The 17,656-nt window shown below is 32.5% G+C and overlaps 1 protein-coding gene and 1 non-coding gene across 2 annotated transcripts; both read right to left on the reverse strand.

Annotated features, from left to right (window-relative positions):
• Positions 1–1,186: 1,186 nt before the first annotated feature.
• Positions 1,187–1,279, reverse strand: TRNAY-GUA. Its single transcript has 2 exons — positions 1,243–1,279; positions 1,187–1,222 (listed from the first exon to the last, which is right to left on the reverse strand). It is a non-coding gene; the product is annotated as a tRNA-Tyr (tRNA).
• A 2,544-nt stretch (positions 1,280–3,823) lies between these two features.
• LOC114177972 (SNARE-interacting protein KEULE-like) lies at positions 3,824–17,127 on the reverse strand. The gene is made up of 22 exons (XM_028063598.1): positions 16,918–17,127; positions 16,609–16,776; positions 14,397–14,455; positions 13,561–13,642; positions 12,509–12,587; positions 11,600–11,650; positions 11,411–11,507; positions 11,277–11,309; positions 8,997–9,122; positions 8,690–8,881; positions 8,514–8,597; positions 8,334–8,432; positions 8,144–8,220; positions 6,968–7,064; positions 5,950–6,075; positions 5,729–5,824; positions 5,483–5,602; positions 5,326–5,403; positions 4,717–4,910; positions 4,359–4,449; positions 4,185–4,274; positions 3,824–4,096 (listed from the first exon to the last, which is right to left on the reverse strand). Exons 2-22 carry the CDS (start codon positions 16,685–16,687, stop codon positions 4,043–4,045), a joined length of 2,004 nt encoding a protein of 667 aa, XP_027919399.1. The 5' UTR covers positions 16,688–16,776; positions 16,918–17,127; the 3' UTR covers positions 3,824–4,042.
• Between the last annotated feature and the right edge of the window lie 529 nt (positions 17,128–17,656).

The following is a 17,656-nucleotide window of genomic DNA, read 5'->3' on the forward strand; positions in this document are numbered from 1 at the left end:
TGGGATTGATTTTTCAAGAAGGATGGGAGCTGATTCAAAATTTTGGAAGAGAAAGAAAAGTTTTTGGAAGACCTATGTTTACATAGAAGAGAGAAGAAAAGGGTTATCTGAAAAAGGAATTTTTGGAGTTTTCACAATGACCAATTTATATACAAATTTAGATACCAATTTTTTTGTAGCTAAAACCTTGGTTGTTAATAATCAATTCACTATAGTTACTAATGTTAGTCCACTGTAAAAAGTATTTTAGTCACCTATCATGTTTAGTTATAAATTGGTCACTAAAGTGACTAATTATTTTTTGCCGCTAAAATTTGTCACTAATAAGATATTTTCTTGTAATGTATGTACACGGTGGTCATCTTCATAAGAGGTGCAAAAGATCCAAAACAAGGAACCATATCAAAATAACAACTTCCAACATGAACATACTATACATATAAATCTACACATAAGTGTAAACAAACAATAATAAATATTCTATATCATAAATGACGTTTATCCAAATCAGAGTTTCCTTTCAATATTACCGTGAGGAAACTAAAGTCTCAATATTGATGTATAAACTTGTCCTTCAATGTGGGTTAATAATACGTTGAATGGGTTCAACTTAACGAGGATGATGATTAGGATTTTCAAGGAGAGGCTTCTTGTATAAAAATATGTCCACAACTCTATGGTGGAATGGAACTATATTTAGATGAGTTTCAAGTAATTACTGATCGTTCTTTTAAACTAGATCAGAATATTTCAGTTTAGAGTATGTTTGGAAACACTTTGAAAAAATTGATTATATTTGATGTGACAAAATCAATTTTGATTGATGAAGAAGCTATAAAGAGTTGCTTCTCTTTGATGTGAATTTTTCATCTTTAATTGATTTTGATATCTCCAACAATTTATTAACAAAAATTGATTTTAAGAATTGATTTTGGATGTTTGTACAGTGAACCAAACAATACACTTAAACTAATAACAATTGATTTTGTTATATATATATATATATATATATATATATATATATATAATATAAAGGATTAACCAGTATCATGTTATCCATTCTAATGATATTAAACGTTTCATTAGAATGAGAGAGTAGTTTAAGAAAGAAACAAAAATAATTATTATGCTTTTTGTTACTATCAAAATAAAGTATTGTGTGGAAAACTAGCATTAATTAAAAAATTCCGACCTGCCGGATTCGAACCAGCGACCTAAGGATTACTTTGAGTAATTAACCCACTACAGTCCTCCGCTCTACCAACTGAGCTAAGGTCGGATTATATTTTTAAGTTCGATCTTCTTTTACAAGACTTATAATACATAACAATTTCTAAACCCCCTGCGCAGAGTGACCCAAACACCAGGAAGCACAATATCCACAGGTTATTGATTTTTTTTTTCTTGTGTTTTTTTGTTTTATTCCCTTTATGACAATTTATAAAATACATAACTTAGTGGTTCTTTTCTAGTCAAAAGTTTCTAGCAAATTTAAATAATGCTATAAACCTTCTAATTTTCATTGTAATTTTAACTTTGTTCCCACAAAGGTAAACTTTTATTTTTGAGTTATGGTTCAAATTGTAAGTAATCTGTGAATCATATCACAACTTATGTACATCTAAAATGAAGCAATCAAATATTGTGTGAATTCTTTAGAAATTTCCAAATTTCCAAACGTTCAAATTTTACTACTAGCATCAATAATAAAAAAAGACCTTTTTTCTTTAAGAAACTCTAAACCATCAAAATATAATAGTAATTGGACTTGTTCATTTCAATTAAAAAAAAACTAAAGACTATTTAAGTACAATATGTGTGTATATGTGTGTGTGCTAAAATAGTTTTTAAGGTTTTTGAAGGTGTGTGTCATATTTTAATTAATCCTTAAAAGAAATGTCGAAAATAAAAAATAGTATTTCAAAGTAAAATTGGTATCTAATGTTGGTCCTCCGTATAATTATGTTAATTAGCAGAATTAGTTTGCTAACGTAACCTTATTAACTTAACATGACATTATATATCATGTAAGTAGGGATTCCATTGAAATGTGATTTTTGAATTTTAAATTACTGTATATTTTGAAAATAGTGTTCATACCAATTTTGAATTCTCATTTGAAGTTTTAAACGTGTGAAAATGTTTATTTTTGAATATAATGTCAATTTCCATTTGGAAGAATCTTTCCAAAATATGCTAAATAATCGACAGAAGCGCTAGAACTTGCTCCATTCCTCAACTTTAATGTACTAACAATTTTTTACATTAATATTTTCATCACAAATTATCATGTATATATCAAAAATTTAAAATTTAACAATATCCTCTTCAAAAATCATACATATCAACTTTCATGTGTCAACAATTTTTTACATTAATATTTCCATCGCAATTTATCATGTATATATTAAATTTTTTAAATTTAAAACAGTATCCAATTCAAAAATCATATATATATATATATATATATATATATATATATATATATATATATATATATATAGTTAAGAACAAATTCATGAGCAATCTAAACATTGCAAAATGGGATTCATAAAGGTAGCATATATGTTCATCCTTTCTATTCTATTGAAAATATACTAAATATCAAATACCCAAAAACACATTAAGATTCATCCATTTTGGTGATAAGATAATAATGTTAACGTGGATTCCAAATCAAAACCCTAATTCACCAAAGTGGGGAGTGGGGAAAGTTGCGTAGGCAACACTTGCTAGATTGAAATTTAACAAAATTTTCAAAATACGCCGTGGATAGAAAAACCATAAATTACAATGAAAATAAAAAGAGAGAATGAAGCTCAAATATGGAAAAGAACATTGAAAGTAAATTCATAATTTTCATAGATGATAATTCATTCTTCGAATTTCTTCATCTTAAAAAGTGGTCATCTGCCCTTCTTTATCAACTAGGCTTTTTGAATAAGTATTTTCCTTTACAACCTTGTCTACTATTCGTAGTAGTTAATGTTATCTATACAAAAGGTCATTGTAAAAAATAAATCTTACTTGGAGTGTTAATTTTTTATGTCAACACTTTTAAAAAAATTTAAAAGTATATATATATATATATATATATACACACACATACATACTAGTTTTTTACTCGTACAGGATTCAATAAAATAAAAATTAGTATTTAATTATAATTACAAATTTTATAATATATAAATAATATTGATTAATTATATTTGAATTAGAATTATATATACACACACATTAACTGTAACCTTTGTACCACAACGTAAGAAAATTTCAACGTAACCACAAATGAACTATTATAGCACTTGTAATTAAAATTCAAAAAACAATTCCTTAGGCCTTTTAGGCGCAAAATATTTAGCCATTTTTTTATTAATTTACCATACTTCTTGTTTGTGGACTAAAAAAAAAAAAATTCGCCAAATAATTAAAAACAGGTTGGTAAAAAATAATTAGTTATAGAGGACACAATTCAAAACAAATCTTATAAAAATAACAAATTTCTCAAAAGCTTTCTGTATTTTAAATTTTTGTGATGATTAGGAAGCACTTATTGTTCACCTATTTATAGTATAAGTATCATAACTTTTGTTCCCACCCTAAAGAAGTCAAGGTCGAATATCATGAATACTTAGCCTGCACCGCACATATTTCTTGAATCACCTCCCATTTATCTTGAAATAGGTTTTCAGGATGTTAAAATTACATTTCGGAAAAGCCATTCTGTTGAAGGTGACCCAAAAAATACGCGGAGTGAAGGAACAAACTCCCTTTTCGGTATCGAATTCAACTAAGTATTGTAAACGACTATTTAACAAAGGTGTTGCTCCAAGGAATAGCATTTACCAGAATTTTTTTCAAAAACAAATTGTTTCTGACAAATGAAAATTCCTAACATATATGCACATTTTTTAGCAGTCAGTGGCTTGGCTATACCACAGCTCAAATGTCCAAAGAATTTGTTACGTTAAAAGAATAAACAATATGGTTACAACACGTACATTAGACAAGCAGAAGATCATCTCCCAGTGAATCTGTGAAGTCATATATGGAGATCATCCAATGAAGGTTCCTGTGCTGTTAGCATCTTCAATTTCTACAAGACCAAAGGCGGTATACAATTATACAAAATTGCAATACAAGGAACACTCTTGACTTGAACAAAAAGGTAAACACTTCAATACCGTAATATATTGTGCAGGATCATCAATACTAGACGAGCCCAGAATAACTTCCCTCCTCAGCTTACCAGTAAGCTTGTGACAAGTCCTAAGCTGATGATTAAACAACACATCAGACCAGAAAAGCTGAAAGGAAAAAGAGTGAAAGCAATTTTTTTATCAAAGTACTATTCAAACCTCAGATCTGGTCGCTCCACCAACAATGAATATAAATATTCGTTGCCCCATCTTCTTGAAATCACTGGATGCATGTCTTAAAACCGGATCGCTATAGGCCAACAGAAAAGGATTATAAAATTAATTTGAGCTTTGAAAAGGTAGATTCTAGTTTGCAATTACAACAGAAAATCATTAGTCCTTTACAAATCATCTAATAGCAAACTCGTATCTAACACAAATACAGAGCTTAGAAGATGGGAAGAATACGGTGGTGGCAAAAAGAGACCAGGGTTCATAAATGAAGAGGAAAAAAATTAACTGATTTCATTAGAACTATTCATATTCATGACTTGTAATAAGGAAAGGAAAGTAAAACCTTGAATATCCATCATCATCAGAGCCTCTAGGTTTAGCCCAAGTTGGTGTGCGCCTTGATCTCATCGAATGAGCAGGAGGATTGTGAGTTATTGGTCCAGCTAATGATGTACCATGGAAAGTTGGACTTGGGTCATTTAGACAAGGATAGTCCAGTTTCGATAGTTCATTTTTGCTAACTTTTTCTATGAGTTCCTGAAAAATGTGAACCATTCAGTCACCACATGATGCTCTAAAAGTTTTAACAGCAGCCAATCAAATCATGATAAAGATAACATTATAAATTTAAAATATCATGCATGAAAATATGGTGTCCTTCATTTTCTTAATAATACGGTGAGACTCGGACCGTGAGACAAAATAGAAAATAACCAATTGCTGAGTAAGTGCCCTTTCTGTTCAAAACCCGGCTTGTAAAAATACTTAAATAACCAACTACATCTGATCCTTTAGGGCTTAGAAAAAAAAATCATAGGATGACCTATCATGCCAGAAGTTCATAAATAAATAAGGAAAGGAGATTGTTCAAACCTAGTTTTACATCCTCCCCATAAAAATTTAAAAAATAATACATTTTATGTGGGGAAAATTTTTTGAACTCATTCCCTACCTCTACTATGGGATAAAAACGTGATAACTGCCATGTCTCCTCTTCGCCAGAACGATCTTTCCTAGCTGCACGCTTTTTCTGACAATATAAAGAAACACTTTTAAGAAATAACTTATCACTGAAAAATCATACAATTTAAACTATAAATTACCTTTACCTTGTGCATATCAAAGTTCAGAGGAAAAGAACTCATCAAAGTCTTTTTGGTCTCAGGTTCTCCCTCGAGCATCCTCAAATTATTTATGGCAATCGCATCATCATCTGTCAACTTTGCTACCTGAAAAAGCATATGAAAGGTTACAAGAATATTGCACAGTACCATCATTGGTAAACAGTATTTATTATTTGACATTAAATGAATAGCAGGAGGGAATAGTTGACGCCAAATCTAAATAAACTGCACCTTTATCAAATTCAGACCCTTTTCACCCTCAAATTTCTCAGGATAAATGGACGCGAGAATCATTAACAGGCGTAACTTATTTTCACGAGTTGTATCCTGCATTAAATGAAAAACAACGATTTATATCTAATTTCATGACAATTTTTCAACAGTACAAACATCCTTATCCCGTCCACTAACATAGTAGAAGGTAAACCCTTTTCATTTGCCATCTTACTTACTTCATTTGAAGTCAAAAATTTGATCACTTCTTTCATTCCTGCATCCCCAAAAACAAGATCTTGCTCCAGCTGCCCAAGTTCCCGAAGTCCGGACTCCCTAATAATTCTGTTAATTTTTCCTGCAATCTGGCCAAAGAAGCTCATCATCATTCATACACACGTATGAAACTCATGATCATAATCCACTCCACTATTATAATAAAATAAATGCATTTAACAAATTAAAATCTAATGGCAATTGCTGAAAAAAATATCAGAAATAGGCAGATATCTAAACTTAGCAAATATAATGCATAAATTGTGGGGGTGGGGGCTCTTTGACCATAATCTTAATGTGTAGGAGGATTACCCTGGTGAGCATAAGATTATTGCTTCACTTATTTACTGCAAGATAACAACTAAAATTTTGAATAGACATCAAGTTTTAAGCAATACTGTAAAGTGTTCACACTTCTAGCTCTAGTTAAATTGGGAAACAACTTCAATGCTTTCAAAATAGAAATGAATTATGAAATTGTTAAATCAAGGTTAGCTTTTTCTTCTATGTTGTTGCTCATAGATACACAATAGTACAAAGGAAATTATTAACTTGGATAGGGTTAAATGTTTTTTGTCTCTATAAAATTCTTAAATTTTTATCTAGTCCCCAATAACATCACCCAAATGTTGTCCATTGTCTGGGCCACTCGTCCATTTAACATTCTCATGCCCACAACATAAATAAATAAAGGCCATTACTTACGGTAACACTTTCCTTTTCTTTCTCTAAATAGGGAGGTGGTAATAAGGGCAAAAACAAAACTCAAAAAAATGCCCAACTAACCTATATGCAACTACAATATGGTATTACTTACGTGTAAAATAAAATTCCAAAAGGTATACATTAGCACATCTTAGAAAGTCTCGTGCAGAGCTTTCAAGTGAAGATAACACATTCTTTTTAAAAAAAGCAAATATATCATATAACAATAGTATTGTTTGGAGAGGACATCATTGATTGCATTACAGAAGAACTAACCTCTACATGGAGGGAGAGCTTGTCGATTTGCTCACTGTATTGTGGAAGTGCTTGAACCATCTTCTGTAAGTCTCTTGTCGACATTTCACCACTACCTCTAAATGAAATGCAAAGTTATGTGAAGTTTATGATGACAACAGCTAGATAATGAATAAATAGATCAATAACAGATCTAGGCTTACAAGGGCTAAACTATTTAAGCAAGAAAATTAGTACGCGTCAGGTTATTTTTCAAATCAAGGACTTGACCATTTTACAATACAGTACAGTATATGTTAGCTTTTAGAAGAATAGGTCCTTGATTGGTATCAAATCCTTTATGAGCAAGTGGTCACACAAGTTTGACCATCCATCCCTATTCTTTGAAAAAGAAAAATTGATTCTTAACAAAATTGATTCTCCATGCTTTTAGGAGCTCATGCACGAAGAGGTGTGTCAACTGATATAAAAATATAAGAAAAATGCTATAAATGGTACAAATGTGATTTTGTAAAGGCCATTCATGAATGAAGAAAGGTGAAAAATAGAGTGTTTGTTAGTTTCATGTTTACTTTTCAACTTAGATTTTTCCTCTCTCCAACAATTATTTTACTAGACATTCATGATAAAGTTTTAAATTGTGCAACTCGGCCATGCCAAAATACATACTCAGATATCCATATTGTTGGATAAAACTGCTTGAGTGAAAAAATAATAACAGTAAAAGAAAATAAAAAAGGTTAGAATGTCCCATGGGAAGTTCAAGACGTGACCAAGGTGGTTCTCTTAAAACTTCAATTCAACCCACATTTTGGACAGCAGCTAAGTAAGTTCAAACTGTTCAAATTATACACTCGCATGGTCTAAATAGCATTGTGAAATGGTATTCAAATGTGATATTTGTGGTAATTAGAGGTGTGACTACTGACTCTAATATTAAACAGTGATAGATAAACAGAAGCATCAACACAGTGGGTATGTGCCTTAGCAGCACGCACACAAACAGACAAAAAAAAGTTTCTTTCTAACATGGCTAGACCATTATGCATCAAAAACAACAAAAATTTCATATTGCCACAAGTCACTAAAAGCTCTGGAAAAGAATTACAACATCAGTAGTACAATTAGGTGAAAATCAATATCCTCCTAGATCACAATGTGTCAATAATGAAAAATTCCCATAAGATTAGGACTGACCTTGAACCATGTTGGATTTGTGCAGCTTTGTTCTTTGAAATGAAGCTGGTCATCTTCTCATGCAGTCGTTCACTAGCCTGGCAAAGCCATCAATATCATGTTGCTAATTGGTAAATGGAAGAGGTGACCCTAAATAGTAAGCAATAAAGCCAACACACTACAAACACCAAACAATAAAAGCAAGACATACATCTGCAATATGTGCATGACGAAGTTCAACCCATATAGGATCATGATCCTCCAAGAGAACCTCTTTTCGCTCAGGTGGACCACCAGTCTTGCTAGGAACCTTAAGAATACAATAGATATGCGTTCATAACAAGAAAGTGAACATAACAATTCAGAGGGGAAAATTGAAATTGTAGAATACCTCATGAACAAATTTATTTCCCTCCATATTCAACAAATCATGGCACATGGCATCATATGTCCATTCATGTATCACAGGAGCAATCTACATATCCAGAACAGCATCCCTGTTATAAGCAATATGGTAACATTTTATTGAAAATACATGTACATGACAGGAAAATGGAGATAAGTAACCTGATCGATTGTTCTATCAATGATGAGTAACTCGCAGGTCTCAGTCTGAGGAAAATTAGGTATAGTTTTTTTATATTTCATAAGACAGTCCCAGACACCAGCAGCAAGTTTTGTAGGAATAAGATCATGGAAGGTAGTCATTGTGGTTGCATCTAGGGACTTTGCAGCACGAAAGCGGACAAAAGGAAACTCCTATAAAGATAATTACATAATATAGAAGAGTTATCAATCTTTGTTTGAACAATTAAAGATTATTAATTACAATCTTCGAATTTCTATCACAAAGAGCAAAGCATTGACTACATACTCTTAATGAAGCAAAAACGGTAGCAATTCGAGTAGCCATCACATTTAAACATGCAACTGCTTTACGATTATTCTCCTCATCCCCAAATAGCTCCTCTAAAGCTCTTTCATTGTTTGTAATGAAGCCCTATTATCATGACAAAGAATACCGAGCAAGAGAATGAGGACACAGAATAATGGGATGATGATGACATAAGAGATTGATAAATAAATCCTAAAAAGCACACTTATGGAGGTTAATAAATTTTCCTTAGGGGAAAGAACCTGGTTTCACGAATTTCGTGTTACAACAATGTAGCTCTACAATCATTTGTTTCTGTTAGTGGAGAGATATTGCAAAAGCAATATGCATGAATGACTGAAATTGCCAACTTGCACACAATAGGATTTACAATCCAAATATCTCATACTACTTCCAATTTTCTCAGATAAAACATCTATTTACTTACTGTGAGTAATCCTTATAATTTTACAGATGCAGCAATAAAAATATTTTGTCTGTCCAATTTATTTAGCATTGAATAACAAACTTTATCTGAACTCTAAGGAAGGCTTTCTTCTACAGATAACAAATTCTAATCAACTTAACTAAGAATATTGCGATCCATCACTTGACACTCTCATTCATGGCTTTTGTAACTATAGAAATAACGAGCAGATTTTTTATAATCAAGAATATTAAGACTATACATGTTGTATTATTAGGAACACTTTTATTTATTCCCTGTATCATGTGTTTATTATTTGTGAATATCAAATCTCCTGTATTTATTGTATTGATTCCATTTTCTCAATGTAAAGATAGCACTCATGCCGACTTAGTAACATAGGCTTCAGCTCAACTCTATTCCTATAGTTTAAAAAGGCTATGTGGAATTGGACAAACACATGTAGCGTTCCAACATGTCATATATTTTGAAACTTACTAAGTCATTATCATCTTTTAGTCCTATACCTAAGTTTCCACATGAAGCTTTATCTCATCCTTCAAAGTAGTGGTATTTTGGAGTTGTTTTCTTTTCCAACTTGGGAATCAATTTTTGGGTGTTAGTTATTGTACACTCTTAAAACAGAACCTAATGTCAAAATTGCTCACTATAAAGCTCACTTGGTTGCCAAAGGAACAATACACACAAATCTATGGACAAAATTACACTCACTTTCTCTTTTGTTGCCAAACAATTAGTTGGTAAGCTAAATTACCTCACTGTAACTCTTCTAGATATTGTCATTACAATGAGCCTAGTAAGTCAATGCTTAAACTCTCCTCACCAAGACCATTGAGATGCTGTGTACAGATCCCAATATATATAAGAATGCTCCTGGTAAAGGCCTTATTTATGAAGATGAGGGAAACACTCAACTTATTAAATATTATGACGCTGACTTGGGTAGAATCATCAAAAGATAGATGCTCCACTCCACTTAGGGTATTGTGTTCTTGTTGGAAGTCATTTAGTGTTGTGCAAAAATAAGAAACAGAATATTATGGCAAGATCAAGAGCAAAATCATAATACGGAGCAATGACATTAGTCACTTATGAGTTCATATGGCTTAAACAACTCCTTAAAGAGCTTAAATATGAAGAAAATTCCCAAATGCACCTTATATGCAACAACCAAGCAGCATTACAAATTGTCTCTAATCTTGTCATTCATGTGGACAAAAAATATTGAGATAGATAGTCATTTCTAGTGAACAATTGGCAAAAATATTCACCAAGTCTCTAAGAGAACCAAGGATCAATCATATTTGTAGCAAGTTAAAGACATATGACTTATATGTCCCAGCTTAAAGAGGAGTGTTATAATAATAGAAATAAGGCACACATCTTTTATAATCAAGAAAATATTTATAATCTTTTAGAATCAGGAATATATGAATTATACATGTATTATTAGGAATATTTTTATTTATCCATGTGTTATATCTTTATTATTAGAGGATAACATATCTCCTTTGTTTATTATATTGGATTCGTTTTCTCAGTATAAATAAAGCAGTCTCAGAATCACACGGTTTCAGCTCATTGTCTCTCTACTCATCCAACTTTAGATTAGCTGAATCTTTTCCTTATCGTCAACCTTATATCTATATAGTTGCGTACCACTTTTACACATCAATCAACCAGAAAATACAGCTTTTCGATTCTTTTATCCAATCCCAATGAAAACAAAAGGACAGTAATTTTATTCATATGAAAAGTGATTACACAATGACACTCATCGAAGACTACGGTAATCAAGCAGTGAAATTGCCTACTAATGCACAAGCACATACCTGAGTGTCTATGGTAAAATACTCCAAGTTCATCTGCATTGAAATGAGGTCACAGAATGACAATAAGAAAATTTGAATTTTTGGGGAAAAATTCAATTTCCGTCTAGAACCAAAAAAAATAAAAAAACACTCACCTCTCTTAGAGCACCAATACGAGGCAACACCTGCGCATCTTTTTTAATTTCCATAACCAATTCTCTGGCAATAGGTGAACTAAAGAAAACAAATGCCCTACAAGAACCCAGAATAAAATAGGATTGAAAACCAATTAGCAAATGTCAATATGAACTTCCACTCACTGGAGATGTATAAAGATCACATACTTCCTGTACAAGGGCTTCCTTCCAGACATGTCTGACAAAAACATAATTATGCTGCCAACAAAAATGAACAAAGAAATCATTAGGCATGGAACAATTCACAAAAACCTACTGTGCATAGGTTAACTAAAACCACAACTAAAGCTGAATAAAAACATTTTACATCCACAAAAGCTAAAAATATTTTTCATTTTAACTTGTATATTTGCGCATCAGTAAAAAAGGGAGAGAAAGTGACAGAGTGATAAAAAGAATAACAATAAAATAGTTATGTTTAAATGATACATTTTGCAGATAAGAGAAAAAAACACCGTACAATTATGAAATATTAAATAGTAAACACGAGGGAGGAATTCATCAAATTCATAAAGAATAAAATAAAGAGTTAATTGCAAGAGACTATAGGAAAAAAATAATACTCTCAAATTTAGAACCCTATAACCACTGAGATTTTATTTTCAACCAAGACATTGGGAGTTATGCTAATAAAAATAACTTTGAAACTGCATATGTATAGACATTACAGACATACTTCAAAAGAAATTCTGAAACATACATACCAAAATAGACATGCACCACAAAATTAACTACACATTTTCAGTACATTAATGCTAAAACTGAAAACTATCAACAACACAATCTCTCCTTTTGTTTTCTTGGCCAGTATGAACACAAAACCTCTTTTGTACGAGTATTTTTTACATGTTGCCAAACAATAACCTTCAGCATGAGGAACTTTAACTTTTCCTGTAGAACTAACAGAAATCATGCAAAAAGCAAACATGACAGACCAACAAAAAAATCAACTTCTAGGTCCTCTTCTATTGTGTTTCTGATCCATGAGCAACCTCAAATTAATTAAAGATAAATCAATAAATATGCCACCACAAACATGAGAGAAAGGACAAGTACTTCTCTCTGGTTGGCTGTATGAAGTATATAGCATCCATTGCGGGCAATGGCTGCCTTCGCTTGTATATGTCTTCAACCACTGCAAATATAAAAACATAATACACCGTTCAAGAATTAGAAAGTGATGCAAAATACAGGTTACGAAATAAATATCTTCCATAAACATGTTAGTTAAATCCAATATTGATAGCCAAGAAATCTGTTAAACTACATTCCCCAAAAAATTGGAATGTGAACCAAAGTAGAATTAATTAAATTTTTATAATGGTTGTATTAAAAGTTTACAACCCCTTTAACTTTTCCTTTCTTGTCTGGTTAATTATCCAAAAAAAGGGAAGGCAACTCCATTCCATTTCATTTTTTTCCTTCCCTTTCCTTTAATTTCTCATATATTTCGTTTCCATTCCATTCTCACTTTCAAAAACAATTTTAAAAGCAATGCCTAAAAACAACCAGTTGATTAGAACTGCCAATAAATTCCAAAAAGAAAAGAAAGGAGAAACAAGTTCCTCTGCGTTTCTTTCTGTCAATCAAAGACCTCTACGAGTTATGACAATTAATATCAGCGATTAGTACGTTAAGGATCATATTTCTCCCACAGTTCAAATGTCATATAAAAAGGAATCATATCACACATAATTGAACAAGGTAAAGGGTGTAATCACATTCCTTCATTTATAACTATATTATTTTTCTACAAGATGAATACAATAGAAGAACATGGAACCACCCTGTGATCTATATATTTTACCACTCTACCAGTCTCGTCATTACTGCTACAGTCAAAATCCTGAAGCTAGAAAGGAAACAACTGTTCTTTTTCTCTTTTTGTTTAGTTAACTTTTTTCTTTTAACAGAAAACTAACCACATTTAACAACTTGACTAGCATATATTCAGATTGCATTCCTTGGAGTATAAATAAAAATTTTACATTTGAATATCAGAGAATAACTCAAGAACCATGCTATTAAACCCAAAACGTAGAAAATTAATAGGTCTTTCACAGACAGTGGACAGAACAAAAACGGTAAATCAAACTTGTGATTCTTACATGACACGCCTTCATCAGTGATATCAGCCATCTTGCAAGAATGAGACATTATCTTTACAGTGAGTTTGTCCATTATTAGTACCTGCAGGCAAGCAGCTCATGAACCATACAAGATGGTAAACAAATGAAGCATGATGTTTTAGTCATTTTCAAGCTCAAGCAGGTTCCTTGGAAAAGAAATGAATGTGTGGATTAAAAGTCATTCTCCCTGTGAAGAACCAAGAGTCCCAAAAGCTTATATTATTAGGAGAAGGCCCATGCATGGTTTTACATCCAATGCAGTCCTGTGCACTATGGTTTTTTAAGCTTCAAGAGTGAAAAATGCACAAGACCAATCAAACTCTAGACCACTTCATCATCACTCTAATGCCATGTAATGAAACCAACTATTGCAAAAGATTATGCTGTCTAATAAAGGTTCATGAATGGTTTCAAAAATTTAACAATCCTATACCAATAGTCTATCATAACAATGTTTATTGGATTTATTGTGCTATCTACTATGAAGTCATTATCTGACCACACAAAAATATTTAATTTCACACTCAAGATGTTCACTCTCTGGCACGAAGAGGTGTGCTGAAAATTCCATATTGGCTACAAATATAGCCAAATAATGGTATATAAGTGGGATACAAACCTCACCTTATAAGTCAATTTTGTGAAATTGTATATGTATTGGGCTTACAATTCACTTTCTAAGAATATAATAATGGGAAATATTGGGTAAGATATTTCCCAATCATATCATATCTCCCTATTGGGATGGTCCATCTGTATCTAAGGCGAAGTAAAAATACTTAGGCAGAACTCATTTAATTAACAGCATCTTATACCTTCCATGTAGATTTTGAATCCCCTGTTTTTGCTGACCTGAGCATTTCATGTAATAATCCTGCAGAAAGTTTAACATAAACAGAAATTAAGAATAATCAGATCAGAAAGCAATTGGTCAAAGCTAAATTTTAAGCAATTTACAATTAAAATGTTAAAAGAAAGAAAAATTACAAAAGTATGCAATCCTTGCAAATGAATTACTGACTTCAAATATCTGTGTTGAGTTTACAACTTTTATTCAGTCTATCAGCTAGAAGGATAAAATGGTGCTATATTGAGTTTTCTGCGTTATACTGAATGTACAGTATCAGAGTAATCTATGAACTCCAAGAACTATAACATTATTTCGAGCGATTTCATTCATCATGTAGTTTCCTCTTATTTTCTTTCAGGGAGACGTAAGTAGATTTACAGTTAGAGAATAAATGTGATGCACAAGAACAAACAAAAATGGTGATAAACTAAAGAAATGAAAAGCATAAAAGACCAACAAAAAAGAAAGACATATAAATAACCCAATGATTGTAGTTTCTCTACATGTTTGCTAAAAGGACCCCTTTAAAATAATTATGATCTGCATACCATAAAGACACTAGGAATAAGGAAGACCACTTTTATTTTGAATCTTGAATGGATACAAAACACAAATTGCAAAGCAATTTAAGCTTGAGTAAAAAAAAATGATGTGGCAGTGTAGCCGAGATTCAGACAAGCTCTTTACTCCATAGAGACAAAATGGTTAATAGCAAGAAATTATCCCAAAACTCTATCATTACTCTCTAACTGCAAGCATCTAGATACACGCTACAATAATAGCCTTATCCCACTAAGTGAGTCAGCTACATGGACCACATGACACAATTCAGCCCAATTAAAGACCAGATTGATACCATTGACCATGTGATTCCTGATATTAACTTCCCCAATTAATCTTTGTCTATTCCTTTTTCACAGGATTACAAACCGTGCACCCTACTCTCCTTACTGGTGCTTCCAGTGGCATACTTTGTAGGTGTTAAAGCACTGTAACTAATCCTCAGTACTCAATCATACTACACCAATATTTTCTTGTAATCACCTACATTCATTTTGAACATAAGCCATCTTAAAATTCTAATTTCTACTACTCTCACCTACCTGCCCAAAAAACTCACTCTCTTCAGTTTTCCCAAAACCCCTGATATGGCATTTCAAATAGTGCTCCAAACTCGATCAACAGATCCAGCTTTGAAAAAAAAATACCAAACAACTTAAACAACAAATATCTGGCAGCTAGACAGCATAAAGATAAATGGCTACAAGTCTCAAACTGAAGAAAAACACATAACATCAACATTTAGAGAGAGGTCAGTGCATAAAAAACCAACAAAGAAAGACTTTGCATACAAAGGTGAGTATAAATTTCTAAAAGGAGATTACGGGAAGGAATTAGGAACCAGAATTTTGCTTCCAACTGTACATCCCAAAGAACTCAAAAGTACAAACTTTAATATCCAAGAAATACGATCAAATATCAAGCAAGCAATTCAGACCATTGCATATTATAACATATTATAACACAGCATACTAATCTCACATGGAGAAGTCCTATTCTTAATAATATCCATTGCGATATCCTTTGACAATTGGCTTCCACATTCACTAAGGAGAACATCATATCCAAGAGACTACTAGCATTAACCTCCTATTTCTTGCAGCTTGGGTAAAATCATCGGTGAAAAGAAAAGCAGCGATTTTCATCCCAATCAAGAAAATTGTAGAAACTAAATACTAATGGCTCTCGAGCAGATTCCAATCCCCTTTAAGTACCATCTTCGCAGAGTTCCCATAAGCAGTTGAATACGTTGCTCACCATTACCACAACACAAGAGGCGCAGTGCCAACACGCTTCACATTTTAACGCACCAGCTGCTGACTTCCATTCACTTGCTCTGTCATTTAGCAGATAACACTCCCAAAAAAAAAAAAATAGAACATACACGAAGAGCAAATTGTATTTTCATTCACCGAGATCAGAACCAACGAGTAACAAAAAACGCTGAGCAAACACTATATAGCCTCCTTTACAAAACCAAAAGCGAAAAAGAGAACCAAACAAAAAAAAGAGTTCTACTGGCTTACAGATACTTGAAGCGATTCGGAACTCAATGCGAATTGATGAGAGAAGGGAATTGGGAATCAAATTAACTAAGATAAGGGAGAGATACTTACGCTCGCGGCTAACTTGTTTGAGGCTTTTGTAGTCAGCGCCATAGGAGGAGGAGGAGGAATCGGAATCCGACACGGACATTTCGACCTCTGACTCGGTGTCCTAAACCTCAATCGTTGATCGATCGCGAACGGAGGGAGATCGCCGGCAAATCGGAGAAGCTGTTCAGGCTGCGAGCATAGAAAGCAGGAGAGACGGAAACGGTTTGTTCAATTTCACTGAAATGGAAACGGCGAGGGAAAGGAAACAGGGACACCGGAGGAGCTAATTCAGTAGAAGAATTATAAATAGAAGCAAAGCAACAACATTACCGAGAGTTGAAGAGAGCATGACGTGTTGAACGGTGCAAAGGTTGAAGGAGTTCCAATTCGAGAAGGCCAGGGTGAAAGACGAAGAAATTTCGCAGAAGCGAGGTGGACCGATTGAGGACGAGGTCCTGAACCGGAACCGCATGTCGCTGAACCGCCAGCGGGACCCACCCCTAAGGCCAACTCATTGCGCTATCATGCGCCTCGGTGTACAACTGCCTCCCTTGCTATCGTCGCATTCGTTTACTTTTTACCCAATTTGTTAATATTTTTAGGGAAAAAAAAGATATGATTGCTCATCCTATCTCATCTCATGGTTTAACATCTCAACAACCTTTTTCTTTTCTGCGTGGACATTTCGTTTTCTAGTTTTCTTTTTTGATAAAATGTAGGGTACGGAAATGGTGTAGAATTACTAATTTCGTAAATGTCAGCACGCTTAAACAGTAATTCGTAACTTCATATTTATTTTATCCTTCAAAAATTGACAGAAGACTGAAAATTCAGTTATGTGTGAGCTTGTTTTCTTTGCCTTTGGAATAGATGATGAAAATATTTAGAAAAAAAAAAAGAAATTAGAGTTTGGATTATACGAAAAAATAAACGGTAATAAAAGAAGATCTTTTTATTATTTTAATAAAAAAAATGTATTTATTATTGTAAATTTTTTAAAACATGCATATTTATAAAATAACGATGGAAAAAACAATAACAGTAACTAAATATAACAAAGTATACACAA

This window comes from Vigna unguiculata, chromosome 3, assembly GCF_004118075.2.
Source record: "Vigna unguiculata cultivar IT97K-499-35 chromosome 3, ASM411807v1, whole genome shotgun sequence".
NCBI classification, from domain to species: Eukaryota; Viridiplantae; Streptophyta; class Magnoliopsida; order Fabales; family Fabaceae; genus Vigna; species Vigna unguiculata.

Coding starts and splice junctions, on each gene's coding strand:
- LOC114177972 (XM_028063598.1), bottom strand. CDS start 16,687: ATGTCCGTGTCGGATTCCGATTCCTCCTCCTCCTCCTATGGCGCTGAC. Junction 9,123..11,276: donor ATTTTACCATAGACACTCAG/GTATGTGCTTGT, acceptor TCATGATAATAG/GGCTTCATTACAAACAATGA. Junction 8,882..8,996: donor CCGTTTTTGCTTCATTAAGA/GTATGTAGTCAA, acceptor TTATCTTTATAG/GAGTTTCCTTTTGTCCGCTT.